Source organism: Grus americana, chromosome 5 (assembly GCF_028858705.1).
Source record: "Grus americana isolate bGruAme1 chromosome 5, bGruAme1.mat, whole genome shotgun sequence".
Taxonomy (NCBI): Eukaryota; Metazoa; Chordata; class Aves; order Gruiformes; family Gruidae; genus Grus; species Grus americana.
The window spans coordinates 21,864,521-21,878,542 of NC_072856.1; the positions used below are offsets into that span (position 1 = coordinate 21,864,521).

At 37.8% G+C, this 14,022-nt stretch overlaps 1 protein-coding gene across 7 annotated transcripts in view; it reads left to right on the plus strand.

The window, feature by feature from the left end:
• The window catches only part of CD44 (CD44 molecule (Indian blood group)), a 55,949-nt gene extending 46,359 nt beyond the window's left edge, over positions 1-9,590 (plus strand). For 6 of the 7 annotated variants that reach the window (XM_054827369.1, XM_054827370.1, XM_054827372.1 and 3 more), the window contains 3 exons: positions 2,028-2,150; positions 3,689-3,767; positions 6,648-9,590. In XM_054827369.1, coding sequence (XP_054683344.1) covers positions 2,028-2,150; positions 3,689-3,767; positions 6,648-6,864 — 419 coding nt within the window. In that variant the 3' untranslated portion in view covers positions 6,865-9,590. Of the gene's footprint in view, positions 1-373; positions 974-2,027; positions 2,151-3,688; positions 3,768-6,647 lie in introns of those variants that run through there. The other variant, XM_054827371.1, reaches the window with a different exon arrangement.
• Positions 9,591-14,022: the final 4,432 nt, after the last annotated feature.

Genomic DNA, 14,022 nt, shown 5'->3' on the forward strand with positions numbered 1-14,022 from the left:
TCTATTTTTAATAATGGTTTCCTACTACAACAAATTCATTTCTTGACTTTTGCTACCCTATTCACTTTATCAAGCCAAGCTGCCTCCTCAATTTTATATGCAGACATTACACATTATGAAAAAAATGTTTGCTACCTTTCTGTTTTGAGCACATAAAACTTGTAAGAACTGGTTTGAAGATCATTTTCAAGGTGATCAATGCATTATTTATTGAAGGGTATATTCATTTGTAATGTTGCCCCATATAGTTGTAATGGAATGGAAATATTCAAGTATGTATTGGCTATAGTTAACTATGATTAAAGTCTTGCTCTGAACAAATGAATAGCTTGATGTACTATACTACTTTCTTTCACTTGCTTTTTCTGTACAGCAATGTTTAAGCTGTGGTCTGACATCACATTAATGACTGATATGTTGTCCAAGTGTCCATGGAATAACAAATCATCCCACTAAAGGAACCCAGAAAATAACTGTCAAAAAGAAAAAAACCCTAGTATGTCATCAAAATGAAAAGTAGAGAGCTTTTGAGGATCCCTCCCTACCACTTGTAAGCACCTCCCCAGAGCCTGAAGAGCAGGAGACATGACTGAGTCCAGCTTCTTATTCTCAGTGCTCAAGGGAGGGGGAGGGCGAATATAGCAGTCCCCTAAGCCCACGAATTTTAATAAATGTCAGCATGCCTTTCTAAGAGGCTTTGTGGTGGAAAAGCTCTGGCATTTCTCAAGGATGATATAAAGCACCTTAAAAAAAAAAATCTGCTAAGATGTGAGGTAGACAAGTGAGTATATTCCTCTTGGTCAGCTTTCTTGGAGGCTAGATCAGGATCCTTAGTTGCTGAATTAGTGCTCTGTCCTTTGTGGTGAGATAGCACAAGATATTATCTTGTTGATAAAAATAATGAAAACATCTGGAAGAGTGATGAACTACTTGCTGGCTAAGCTTAGCATAGGGAAAAAACTTGCTTCTCAGTTTTGTATTTGCCAGCTGCTATTAGAAAATGAGATCAGAAATGCTGGCTAGAAATGAGTTACAATGTGTGTTAAAGAAAAAGATCTTTACAGCTAATAAGACTAAGTGCTTAATTTGCTTTATTAGAGTCTGGAAGAATTTAGAGAGGTTGAGATCTGTAATTTTTTTTTTTTTTTTTGTTTAGTGATAATGAAGTAGTAGTCCCAAATGAAATCACTTTATATGTAGTCTGCTGATAATTTTAGACTTGGGAATCCCCATACAGCACAGTGTGGGCCAGAAATGTAATTGCATAAAAGTTCAAGCAGTATGGCCAGCATAGGAAATATGTGAGACTGGAAGTATGCATTTTGATTTAAGATCTAATACCATCTTAGAACAAAATTACACAATTTAATAAAAAGGACAAGGGGATCAACAATTTTTTCTATTAGAAAAAATATTTTTAATTTTTAAAGCCCCACTCTATACATAGCTATCAAATTTAAAACCATTCAGAGAACTATCCTTCTATTTTATGAAAGCATTAGAGTTTTAGAAATTCAGTTTTATCCTGTGTAGGAATAAAATTAAAAGTTTCAAAATGTCTCCATATTGGTCATTTAATGTTTAAATTAAAAGGTTGGGGTTTTTTTTTCTCCTCTCTGTCTCTTCTTTTGTCACTCTCTGTTCCCCATGGAACAGAGAAGATGTTTGACTTGCATGACAAAAAGTTGCCAACACTCACATGTCTTTACATTTTCCCCAGAAAAGTTCTAGGCAATTATAATTGCATTTTGATTCATGAAAGTATAGCACAACCAAAACTGAAATATATGAGAGAGACAAGAGGGGAAAACCATGAATTTTGTTATTCAAAATACTAAAACTAGCCATAGTTCAGATGACTGTGATGATTATGGTCTATGTAATAGTTTTCAGTATAAATGCTTTTTAATGACCTCAGCATGAACCTTCTAGAAAATGATTTTTAATTGTGAAAGTCATAGACTTTGTACCTTGCTGTTAAATATTCACTAAGCATATTTGGCCTAATTGATGGTTTTGTCCTTTAGGATCTACCTCCACTATACATGGTAATCAAGGACCACACAAGGGACATTATGAATCCACTACTTCCTCTGGAGACACCACAACAACAAAAATAGTTTCACAACCAAGGTCGGCCCAGGTACCAGGTAGGTTTTTGAAGTCATATGTTTTAACACTTTAAGCACAGAATTGTATTAATATGAACTGAAGTAAGAGATGAAAATATAGGTCAGGTACAGTTGTTCATGCTTTGGTCTGAATCAGATAATATTCAGCATTTTCACTAGTAGTCAGAAAAATGGAGCATATTGTAACTCATAATTTTCAGACAATATCAAGATGAGAGAAATTATGCGTTTGGACAATGGGGCTGAGATCCAAATAACCTTTATAAATTGATTTGAAATCAGACAAAATTCAGTGAAGACATATATAAGTATCATATCCATCATATCATATGCATCATATCATATCCATCAGATTGTTCAGTGAAAACAATAGCTGAGACGAGTGTTGCAGGATAGGACTTGCAGATTAAAATGGAATAGAAAGAATCCAATACTATTACACAATTGCAAAAGAATGCAAATATATTCTGGGACATGTAGCGTCATTTTTGTAACAGAGAAAGTAATTATCACACTCTGTTTAAGCCTAGCAAATCCAAAGCTGAAGCTCTGTGTTCAGTTTAAGGCATTGCATTAATCACATAGAAAACAAAAACAAAAACAAAAACAAAAACAAAAACAAAAACAGCACCCCACCCAAAAAAAAAAAGAAAGAGAAGAGCACAAAAACAAATTTTGGAAAGGTAAACTTTGAAGCACCTTTTGAAGAACTCATCATTTTCAAAGAAAAACGAAAGGAGATATGAGAAGAGTATGGTACAAAAAGAATGCTTATCAGTTTTTCACCATGGAGTAATAATAACTAACTAATTAGAATAAGTAATTTGTTTCAAATGAAATGTAGGAGACTTGTTCAACAAGGGAGACTTGTTTCAAACAAACAAAATAAAGGAGTTAGCTCTTAGGAGAGGATCTCTGCCTATAATGGTAGTATAGCATAAAGAATAGGCTATTGGGAAGGTTGTGAAATCTCCTTTACTAAAAATGTGAAGAGCAAATGGAATACTCCTCAGCCATCTTCTTATTGACCCTGTTTCAGTGGAGTGAAATATAGCTGATATGACCTCTTAGGATCCCTTCCAGTTTAGTAATTCCCTTTTTTTTTTTTTTTTTTTAGAGCTTGCCCCAGAAACACTCTTTAAAGTAAGATCTTAACTGAAAAAAATTAACAATTAACATTTCACTCTACCTGAAAGTCATCCTGCTTTTGTGCCTGTGCCTGCAGGTGTATCATTGCTAAGCCTTTTCTTTTGCTCTTGGAGTAAATCAGTAATACAACTCCTCTTGACCTATGCCCACCACAGTACAGCGCTTATAGGTGCTAACAGTGATGTGGTATCTTGTCTGAGTTGGCCTGCATACTGCTGAATTATGAAAAAGTATTTGATTTGCACAGAAGCACTTTGTAAAACAAACACAGATTCATGTAAGCTAGGAAAAAAGTCTAACAGTATAAAGAACGCAAAAGGGTTAGTGTTCTTACAGTTCCGCTAAACAGCAAAACTACATTAGCTACGTTAACATGTTCTCCTCCCCTCCCTCAACTCTCTCCACAGAATGGCTGATTGTAGTTGCTGCTCTTGTGGCACTTGCATTGATTCTTGCAGTGTGCATTGCTGTGAACAGTCGAAGAAGGTAAGGTAGCCCCTTTACTATTTCAAAACACACTGCCTTGCTATTTTCTTCATCAAGAGGCTTCAAAGCTTTGTGAAAGAGCAGAGTAGCATAACACAGGGAAGAACTTCCTCTGCAAAGTTCTGTGACTTGGGGTGTGAGGGCCCAGGCAACCGTGTCCTGCACAGGTCACACATCAGCCTTCACACTCATGTAGAACCACATGAAGTCAGTAGCTGTATAAACCGTTTGGTCTTTACTTGCAGATAGAAATTAACTGTATATAGATCACAGACAATTAATTATTATCTACCTATTATTAATAGGAAAATCTTGTCCACTGAGAGTGAAAACTATGTAAGATGGACATAAACAGTAGCAACCACAGGATGAGCTGAGTACAATCCTCCACCATTAGCAGTGTTGTCTGAGTACATGTGAAGGACTGTATTAGAAAATCACTGTCGCAGGATTAATTTGTTCCTTCCAAACAAAAGGCAGTATCACAGCTGGCAGTCACAGGAATATATTCTAACATTGCTATAAGAGCACTCAATAGCTTTATTTACTCCACTGTAAGAATAATAAGAAAGCTATCAAGTATTTGGTGAGACACAAAACTTTCTTTCTGTTAAGTGATTCTGGAATTGCACAGCCTGAATGGCATGGCTTCTTGATTTCTATGTTACTCTGTTACACCTTTAAAAGTAGAGACTGCCATTGTTTGCTCTCTCTTAACCCAGAGTCAGCACAGGAACAGAAATGAAATAATCTCAGAGCTGTAATTTATGCCCTGGATACCATTAATGGAAAACTTATCTTTTACTTAGAGCTTCCATGCAGCTGGGAGTGAGTCGCAAGGAGAGAAAGTGCATATGGGTGCATGTATGTGTACGAATCCATGGATTAAACCCTAATAATATGTGTGAATCACTGTGAGGAAAACATTTTGAAACAAGGACGTACTCTGTTATGCTTGAAAGAAGTGGAATTTTTTTTCTTTCACTTTAGCCAGATCCAAATGATAACATGAATAAGTCTAGAATCCTTTCTTCATCTATTCTGATAAGTGCTAATACGCTGAAAATTCATAGAGAGATAGTTGCTGTGCAGTCAGCATACTGCACGTGAATGCCAACTAATCCAAAAGTGATATTACAGCAATGCTATGAGAAAACTGGATAACTGATAAAGGAGGATTGAGCACTTCAGTGTTAGCTGACCAGTAAGTTAAGAACGTTTCAAGTATTAATTTATTTAAAAAGTGAGAACGATCTGTGCTTTTATTTGTATAATGCTGTCAGTTATGCTGTTTTTTAAATGAATGCTAACTGCAGCATCTCCATTTTTAATCTCATTCGAGTTGTCTGAAAAAGCCTTATGAAGTGTAGGCCTTAGTTTCAAGGTAGTTAACTTCCTGATTCAGAAATCAATAGATTTAGCCTTCGAGTTAGGAGGTCAGTATGGCAGAGACTTCAAGCATTTTAAACAAGCAATTGTAGCAAGCAATCAGTAAATAGCAAATTGCTTGGCTATGGTATTTCCCTTTTTTTTTTTCCCCATAAATTGATGTTGACATAACTTACCTTAACCAAAAACCGAAATGGCCAAGGTTCAGTGTGGTTCTAGTTAGTTAGTTAGCTAGTTATTCTTCTTCTGGCATAGAAAACTGCCAGCATCTTGTGCCTGTTGTAAAACCTGTTAGGATCTGCTTCCAGGGTCCAACAGAAGATGCTGCCCAACCTGACCATCACGTCAGGAAAGACACTCTGAGCTGCTCTTTCGACAGGCTGTGGGACCTCCTCAGCTCCTCACCTGCCTCTTCTGGCATTTCATGGCTGCAGAGCAGGAATCATTCCCAAGAGTGCATGTAACATTAGCACAGTGAACTGAGCTGCTTTGGGTAAAATAACCCTTACCTATCGGTCAGTAAGCATGAAAAAAGTAATATTTCAGGAGGATAATAGCATAATTGAACTACCAAATTCAGGTAAAAAATGCTTAATTACGAAGAAAGCATTTTGAAGTACAACTTCACAGAGACATTGTCCCTCCTAAGAGAGCTGTGCTTTGTATATTCAGTTTGCACAAGGCTGTTTGAGGACAAGTAGGATATTCAGCACCATGTGACCAGAGAATCATCTTAACAGCCTGGGGCAAATCTGACAGCTGTGTAACTAGTACTTTTTTACTACTCTGAAGAATACCCAGCCCACGTTGACCAGCATGCACCAGTTTGAACTGGTGACTCTTTAGGACTGTGTATTCATTTAGAACTACATATAGAGTTTATTGGACAGCACTGCAGTGAGTGTAATTTTAAAAGCACAGTAGCTATTTCCTACCTTAATATCATAATGAGCTATGCTGTTGATAGTAGCAAGAGTAGTTCTCTGTATTTCCTTGCCATTGGCAGATTTCTAGGCCAGACGTGATTAAATATCACAATACAAAGAAGGTAAAAGTTATTTTGTATAATGAAGTGAGAGCTTGATCCAAATTTTCTGCCATCTGAAGAATGTGAGCATTTTCAAAGGTGCGGTCCCAAGTCTGGATTTAGAATGACCCTGTCCTTATAGTGGGATATATGCAAAGTTCATAAATGTGGATATACCCAAATGTTAGAAAATCTTTTCTAGCTTTCAGTAATGAATGTTATTCCTATCTGTAGTAACAATAGATACAAATCAAGTAAGTGAGCTCCTGTCAAATTTTATGCATGTAATGGTGGATGCTTTCAAAAATAAAATATGCAATATGGAGGAACTTTACACTTTGCATTGTACAAGTGTGCACTGGCAGACAAAGTTTCACATTCCAGGCACCTTTTCCTAAATATTGACTTTCAATTTTTTTCTTATTTCTGTTAGTCTCCATTTATAGAATTTATTTTCTTTTTAGATGTGGGCAGAAGAAAAAGCTAGTGATTAACAATGGCAAAGGGGCAGTGGAGGACAGGAAGACAAGTGGATTAAATGGAGATGCCAGCAAATCACAAGAAATGGTGCACTTGGTTCATAAAGAACAGTCAAATGACCGAACAGGAGCATGTGATGAATTCCTGACCATTAATGAAACACAGCATCATCAGGAGCTTGACATGAAGAGTGGAGTATAATGGTACCAAGTTGCTAAGTAGATCAGAGCTGGGAAAATCAAAATCACATGGAACTTGGACAGGATTTCACAGATGCACTGTGCTACTGATGTCTTTTGAACATAAGTAAACATGTTTTCTTCATTTTTAATCACTTTAAAATGATGTCTGAATTACAAAATTGACATTTGCTTTCTGAAATAAGCCCCCAAGAGCTGCATAAGATTTTAGGTTCCTAGTTCTTACACAGAGGATGTTCCCTGTGTCCTGGGTGTTAGGAGGGATCCAAGTTTATGTCATTGTTCCCCAGATGGAGGGTCTTCACTCTGTGGAGCTACAGAAGTATCCAGTCACTCCATCTTACAGGCATTTAAGGTACTAAACTTGCCATGGTACAAGAGTAAGTGAGGAACAAATGTCAAGAGCAAAAACCAAGTTTAAACCAAAAAGGCCTGCTATACAATGTCTAAAACATCAGCATCCTTCAGAAATGCCTTCCAGCCAGGAAGAGCAGTAGGTACATTCAGAGTCTGCCAGTATAAACAAAAAGTGACATTTTATAATGATTTATGGCTTGGTCTGCAATGAGGGGAACCCAGAAGGACAAAACTTACTTCTCTCTATCTTTAGATGTCTATGGGCATACAAGAAGTCTTCTTGGGAGGGGGAATAAAGACATGAAAACATGAGATGATACATAATAAAGTTCTATACTTTATTGTCCTAACAATCTGTACAGTTATCCTTGAGCTTCTGAGGTGTTCATTGCTCTTCTCCCTCCCTCCTTCATTTGTCACATTTTGTACACATTTTTAATGAGTCAGTTAGGATAATGAATAAAACAGAATAATCCCAGCTCTTTCACACGTGCACAACAAGCAATTGGAGATCATGAGGGAAGATGACAGTATTTTATTCCTGAAGAATAAGTTTCTATCTTCTTCTACTCCATTTTACTTAGGAGATGCTGAGCCTAGTAAAACTTGTTTCCCCTGTAACTATTATGTTACACCAGTTTGCTGATATATTGAAAGTTGCCTTTCTATGATCTCACTCACTTCCTCTGAATTCTTTCATCCACATTTTCCCTCTGCTTTTTAAAAATACCAAAAGAAACATTGCTTGCTTATTGGTACCAGAAGTTCTAATTCTACAGAAAAGATCAAAGAAAATTAAAGGAAACTCTCCCAGCCATGTAATATAGTAAACTAGCTGCAGCTGCATTGTTATATGCTTTTGTTTTGTCCTTATGTGTCTGTTATGTAAAATATTTGTATTAAGCTATGATGCTGTGCATTATATTGACATGAATTGTCAGAAAAAAAATATTTACTACCAGTGGTCTGTGCCATTTTTAGAAAGAATATTGGAATGGAGGGACAATGATAACTCCTAACTGGGCTGCCTCAAAAACATGCAAGTATAAAAAAATCTAAGGTGATTGCAAGCAGTGGTCTGTGTCAGTTGTGGGATGGGGAATGTCCTGTAGCAAGGTTATTCAAGTGTTCCGGTTCCTGACCATAGCACCTGTCTTTGAAACTGTTCTGCTAAAGCATGTTATGTTATGCTCTCCATCTGAAGCAATTTGGAGGATGAGTATTCAGCTGGCTAAATATGAACATTAGCTAGCACTGATCTTTGCTGGAACATAAAGCACAATACTGTTGATTGTATTTCTCAGTCACAGCCCTTCAGCATTTTCCCATGTGTTTCATCAAGTTGCTCAGTGCCCTGGTATCTGCAGGCAGATCTCCTTAGGGGCAATTTACACCTGGGCAAAAGGTCCCATGATGGGGTGTGATTTTACAGTACACATAGGATGTTTTCTGACTTTATGTAGGTCAGTATGTTTCATCTATGAACAGTAACACAGCTGTGATCCAAAGGTGTTCAAACAAGCTTGAAGCTAATAGGGTCAAGGTGATTTACACTTAATACTTGTGGTCCACTGTTAAACTTCTCAGTCCTTTCATGTATTTTAATACTGAACTGTGTAGTTGGAAGCCTGTTGACTCTGTGCATTGATTTTTGTTTGTTTTCTGTAATGTTTTAAAGCAAGCTTTTCTATTTATCATTATAAATCAAAATGATCTGTTGAAGGCTGTGTTTAAACTGGTGTTATGTACCCATTTCACTAAGTATGGAGATCCAGAGTAAGAATTATTCCTCTCTTTAAATCCTAATTGAACATAGTTCTCAATCAAAAGGAGATATTTCATTGTCTTGAAGGCTAAATTTTTATTTAAAAAAAGAAAAAAGCCTGTTATTCATCTCCCTATTCAAATGTTTAATGGAGAAATCCACAAACTCCTTCCTAATTTATGTAATGTCAGTAGTTATAAATGCACAGACAACGTTGGTTGGCTTTTTATATTTTTAAATAAGGAGATGGTCAAGTTTTCTTTTCAGAGGCAATGCCATTATTTTATATATGCTGATTCATTTTAGATTGTCATGTGATTTATGTGTAATTAAGTTTCATTATAGTTTCAAAACTAGATGGCCATTTCATATGTATAATATAGTACATATTTTTATTAATCTTGGTTTTATTATTTGAGGGATTGTTTGTTGTATGTATTTTTTATATGGAGCACTTGATATATTTGCATATTTATTTAACAGATTAATCAAAATGAAAGACAGTATCTTCTCTCAATTGTAACTAGAAATAGTATTGCTAAACCCACATTGAACTGCAAAATAAGCTTCCAAAAATAAACTTGATTCCACATTGAGGATAAAAAGTAAGACCGGCATTATTAGTGGGAGAGAAGTATTCAGCGGGATAGTCATGTTTAGTACTGGTGAACCAGGGGTCATTTTTTCTGCTTGCAAAATCTAAGCCAGGCTCAGCTGAATGCTGTGTGACCTTGTCTGCTCTGCCAGCCTGCCATAGGCTCCCCAGATGCTCTGGGACTTAGCGATTAACTCAGCTTCCCCCTAGAAGTAGACAACTTAGTCCAATTTAAGATCAACCCAGTAAGATCTTGGTAACTATTCCTGGCTTACTGAAACAATAGCATTTGGGAGAGCACAGTGCCCAGCAAGATCCAGCCCTTCCTTCAGGGTGCTGACAAACAAGTTGGGTGTTGGTCTACCCTTGGTGCCTGGGAAGAATGAGGATCTCTCCTAAAAATGCTGAGGACACCAGGCTGGACGTATAACAGACCCTGTGATCAGCTTGTGTTATTCCTCTGTCTTGAACAGTTTTAAATAAATGTAATCCAGACCACCTCCCTCATGGAAATATTGTCTAAAGCAGTAAGCATATTTAAGAGAGGGATTATATGTTTTATGAGAATGTAATATTTTCATCAAACAATCTGGGGTGATTGTTTCACCTGTATTTTCTTGAAGATCTTGCAAGAATGTTTGACTAAAGCAGAGAAAGGACATGTGGCTGTCATTTCTACCTGTGTGGATGTTTTAAATCCTTTCCACAACATCAGTTCCAAAATTATATTTCTGCATAATGTTTTTCATGCAATAGGGATGTCTTTTGTTTGTTGTCAGCAACAACAGCAGCCTCTGTACTAAGTAGTTCGAAGTATGTTGCCAGGAATATTACTAGAAGACAATTACCAAGTGTCTCTTTAGCATGTAGAAACAATGCTGGGCAGGGACAGAGGTCAGTATATCATCCTGGTTAGGGCAGGTCCTGATTATTTTTTCTGTAAATGAAAGAAAGAAATTAAATCTTCTGACAACTGTGTTCTGCCTCAGCATACACAGATGCCAGGATATATTGTAAGCCAGCAGTTAATGGGTTTACTTTATGCTATATTAGGCCATTAGCCAGTAGCTATTTCTTAGCCTTATTAAACAGTTCAAGGTTCTGACTTCTCCGGTTGCAAGAGATTTGATCAGTCAAGTACAAATCCTTTGAGTAACCATAGGTATTGACTAGTTTTCCTCTGTGGAGGGGAAAAGGACAAAAAGGTGGCAGGAAAAGTGCTGCGCTGGGCTGTTCCTTGGGGTTCAGTTCCAGCTGTGTGGGAGGGGTGACAAAACTCTTATTCCTTACAGGGGGGCCAGAATTGTGCGAAGATGGTTTGGGGGTGGGAGCTCCAAGAGATTAGGGATGGAGGGAGGACACATTTGCTGGGAGAGGAAGTAAAGGGAGAGTGAAATTTCTGTGCTACTACTGGGAAAGTCCCTTCAACACCCCCAGCACTTGAAAGTTTCACAGCTCCAAGAAGGAAAAAAGAACTGGCCTTTTCCTCTGAAGCCCCCACCTCCAAGTCACTCTCTACATTCATCACCTCATTTGCAAACTGATTTTGAATAATTTCCCCTAGTAGCTTATTTCTTGTTATTACTATGCCACACTGCATGTGGTATCCACCAACACCACGCTGAGAGCAAGCAGCTATGACGATGAGAAGAGAGGCAAAGTGCAAATTTAGAAAAGATGTCTTTTGTACAGCAGAGAGACTGTACTTCTTGTCTTCCCTGTCTCACCCATTTGGATTAAGGTTAGCAATGGCAAGATTTCGAGAACATTTCTCTTCTTGCTTATCTTCCTGTTTTTAAAGTACCAGACTTACACAGATCTTCACACAGGTCAAATGTGCTGCTGCCATTTTTTGAAAAGTTGAAACCGAAGAAGTGAATCTGTCATCAAAGAAGCCCTCCTGACCTAAAGGGGGCTGATTATTGTTAAAGTGCAAGTAAAGCAGATGCAGTGAAAGCTTTAAGTATGCTTTAAACACAGCCGCCTTTCAATTTTTTTCTGGATGGTTTCAGCAAGCATTAGAAAGGTTTTGCCTGAGCAACACCTCCAAGGATTCTCACACCTTTTATTAAAATTTGTTACTCTACAGGCAAAAGGGTTTTGGATGAGCAAGTGGCTGGATGAAACCCATTTTCATACATTCTCTGACACACAAATCTGTGCATTGAATGCTGATGTGAATGTCATTAGTTTTGTGTTTTCTTTCAGAAAAAAATTTAAAAAATAAAATTATGCAGTTTTGGATCAAAACAAGTCCACAAAGACTGTCAAGTGAGAAGATGACTAGATTTTGTTTTCAGAAATAGACATAATTTTCACTAGTTTTAATATCCCAGACAGAAGATCTAGCTGTGCAAAATTACTTCTTTTTTTGGAAGATTCACCATGCCTAATACATAATGTGGCTTTCCATTTGTACTAAAATGAAATTCTTACAATGTCTGTGTAAATTTACAGTAAATTAAGTCAAAGTCAAGTCAAATAGGATCTGACGTAAATTTAAGTGCATCTATTGGAAAACCCTCAAGCATATTTTAGAATAGTAGGGAAAAGTCTCACTCTGAAACACCCACCTAACTCAGACTTTAACTCAACAGCAGCTTTCTTCTGGTGCTGAAGCTGACACAAGAGGATGCCTTCTAAGTGGTGCCAAAGGCACAGCTGAAGTTAGGGACGTGTGGGCTGGCAGTGGGAAACCAGCATATGGCTGATAGGCAGTGGAGGCTCTGTACATCGAACAGGTTCCAGGTTTGCTGAGTTAGTCCTGAAGTCTTTCAAACTCCCAGAGCAACCAAGGACAGAGGAGGATGCAATAAGGCATTTTCCACCTCTTCTCCAGAGGCTGTAAGTTTTGTACCTGACATCTGAAAGCCTTGCCTCAGGCAATCATGTTAAGATGGGGTCAGCTTTAACGCCCGTGTGCTAGTGTCATGTTGCAGTGTATAAATGGTTTGGTTACAGCAGAGTTTTAGCTTTAAATCTAAATTTACTTGCAGTCATTGGTGTATATCTAGCTTCTGGCACCACATACTCAAAAGGCTTTTTTTTCCCAGCTTAACTTGGGGGAGGGGGGGGGGAAGCTTAGATCATTTGCAGTGACCACATTTTCCTCGCATGAATCAAGACTCCACACTTTCATTTTACTCAGAACAAACTAACAAACTGAGTATATTTTGCCTCATGATTGGATGTTAAGTCTGAGTTTATATTCACCACTTTTTGTCAACCTACTCTTTTTAATAACAAGCATCTGGTTCAGGGCTGCTGCTGCAGATTGCTAGCAGCACCCTTACTGTAGCTAGCTCAGGAGAGACAGTTTTCAGCAGCTTTCAGCCTGAGCCTGTAGGGTGAGTTTTTCTAAGATGAGCTTAGAGCTGAGCCTTGTATCCAAGATACAGTGATCTCAGCTGGCAACAGCACAATCAAGGAGAGAAAAGTCTTCCTGCAAGTGCTCTGGACTACAACAATCAATGATATAAGCCTCTCTAGAGCAAATCTCTAGAAGCAAATCTCTAGAAAAAGTATGTTGGGTTCATTTTACTTTTCGAATCTACAAATTATTCATTGTTTTGGCTTTGTTCAAGCACTGGCAACGTATGTCTAAATGCTGCCTGTCTGTACCCTAGTGTGCAAGCACACGGGGTTTGTAAAACTGTTTCACAGTCATCCACTCAATTAACCATGTTCTGTTTTGCAGCAGTAGGTCATCAGATACACGAGTGGAGACAAGTTTCTAGTTATTGGGTACTTCAGTTCTTTTGTGGTTCATTTTCTAGTTAATGTTTCTTTAATTCATCAAGAGAAAGTCTGAAATGAACTCTAGGTAAGGATGCTTAATTGTTCAGTGACTTAAAAACCAAACTTACCGTTTGTTCAAGAAGGGTGACTTCCCCTGCCTGTGCAGAGGACAGGTATAAAGCCTACCTGTTGCTTACATGCCAGTCAAAAATGGGAGAAATCAGGTTCAGAAACAACTCAGGGGGTCAGCCTGCTGCTGATTAACTGCAAAGGTGAGGGTCTTCCTCAGGGACCCTGTTTTAGAGCAATCTTCATTCATATGGAGTAATGCCTTCAAAAATCATTGCTAAAAAGTAAACTAACAAAGCTTATTTGATCCTAGCAATCTAGGTAATACTGGTAACCTAGGTGAAACAGTGGAATGAATTTTGAGTGAATTTCCTAGCCCGGTCCTTCTTCTTTCCCCTTCACAGAGTTGAGAGTCAGCTGTCTTCTCTCTCTTGCACATCTCCACAGCAGCATTTCTCAAGTGATATTCATGGACCATGGAAGAGCGATCCATGGAGCACCTTTGGGCACCCCAGTAAGAAAACAGCGAAATTGAGGTAGATCATTCTCACAAACGACTATGGGAAAGGCAAACATATTATTAGTTCAGTCACAAGTGAGAATAAATAGCACAACACTGTGAAAGACAGACCCTG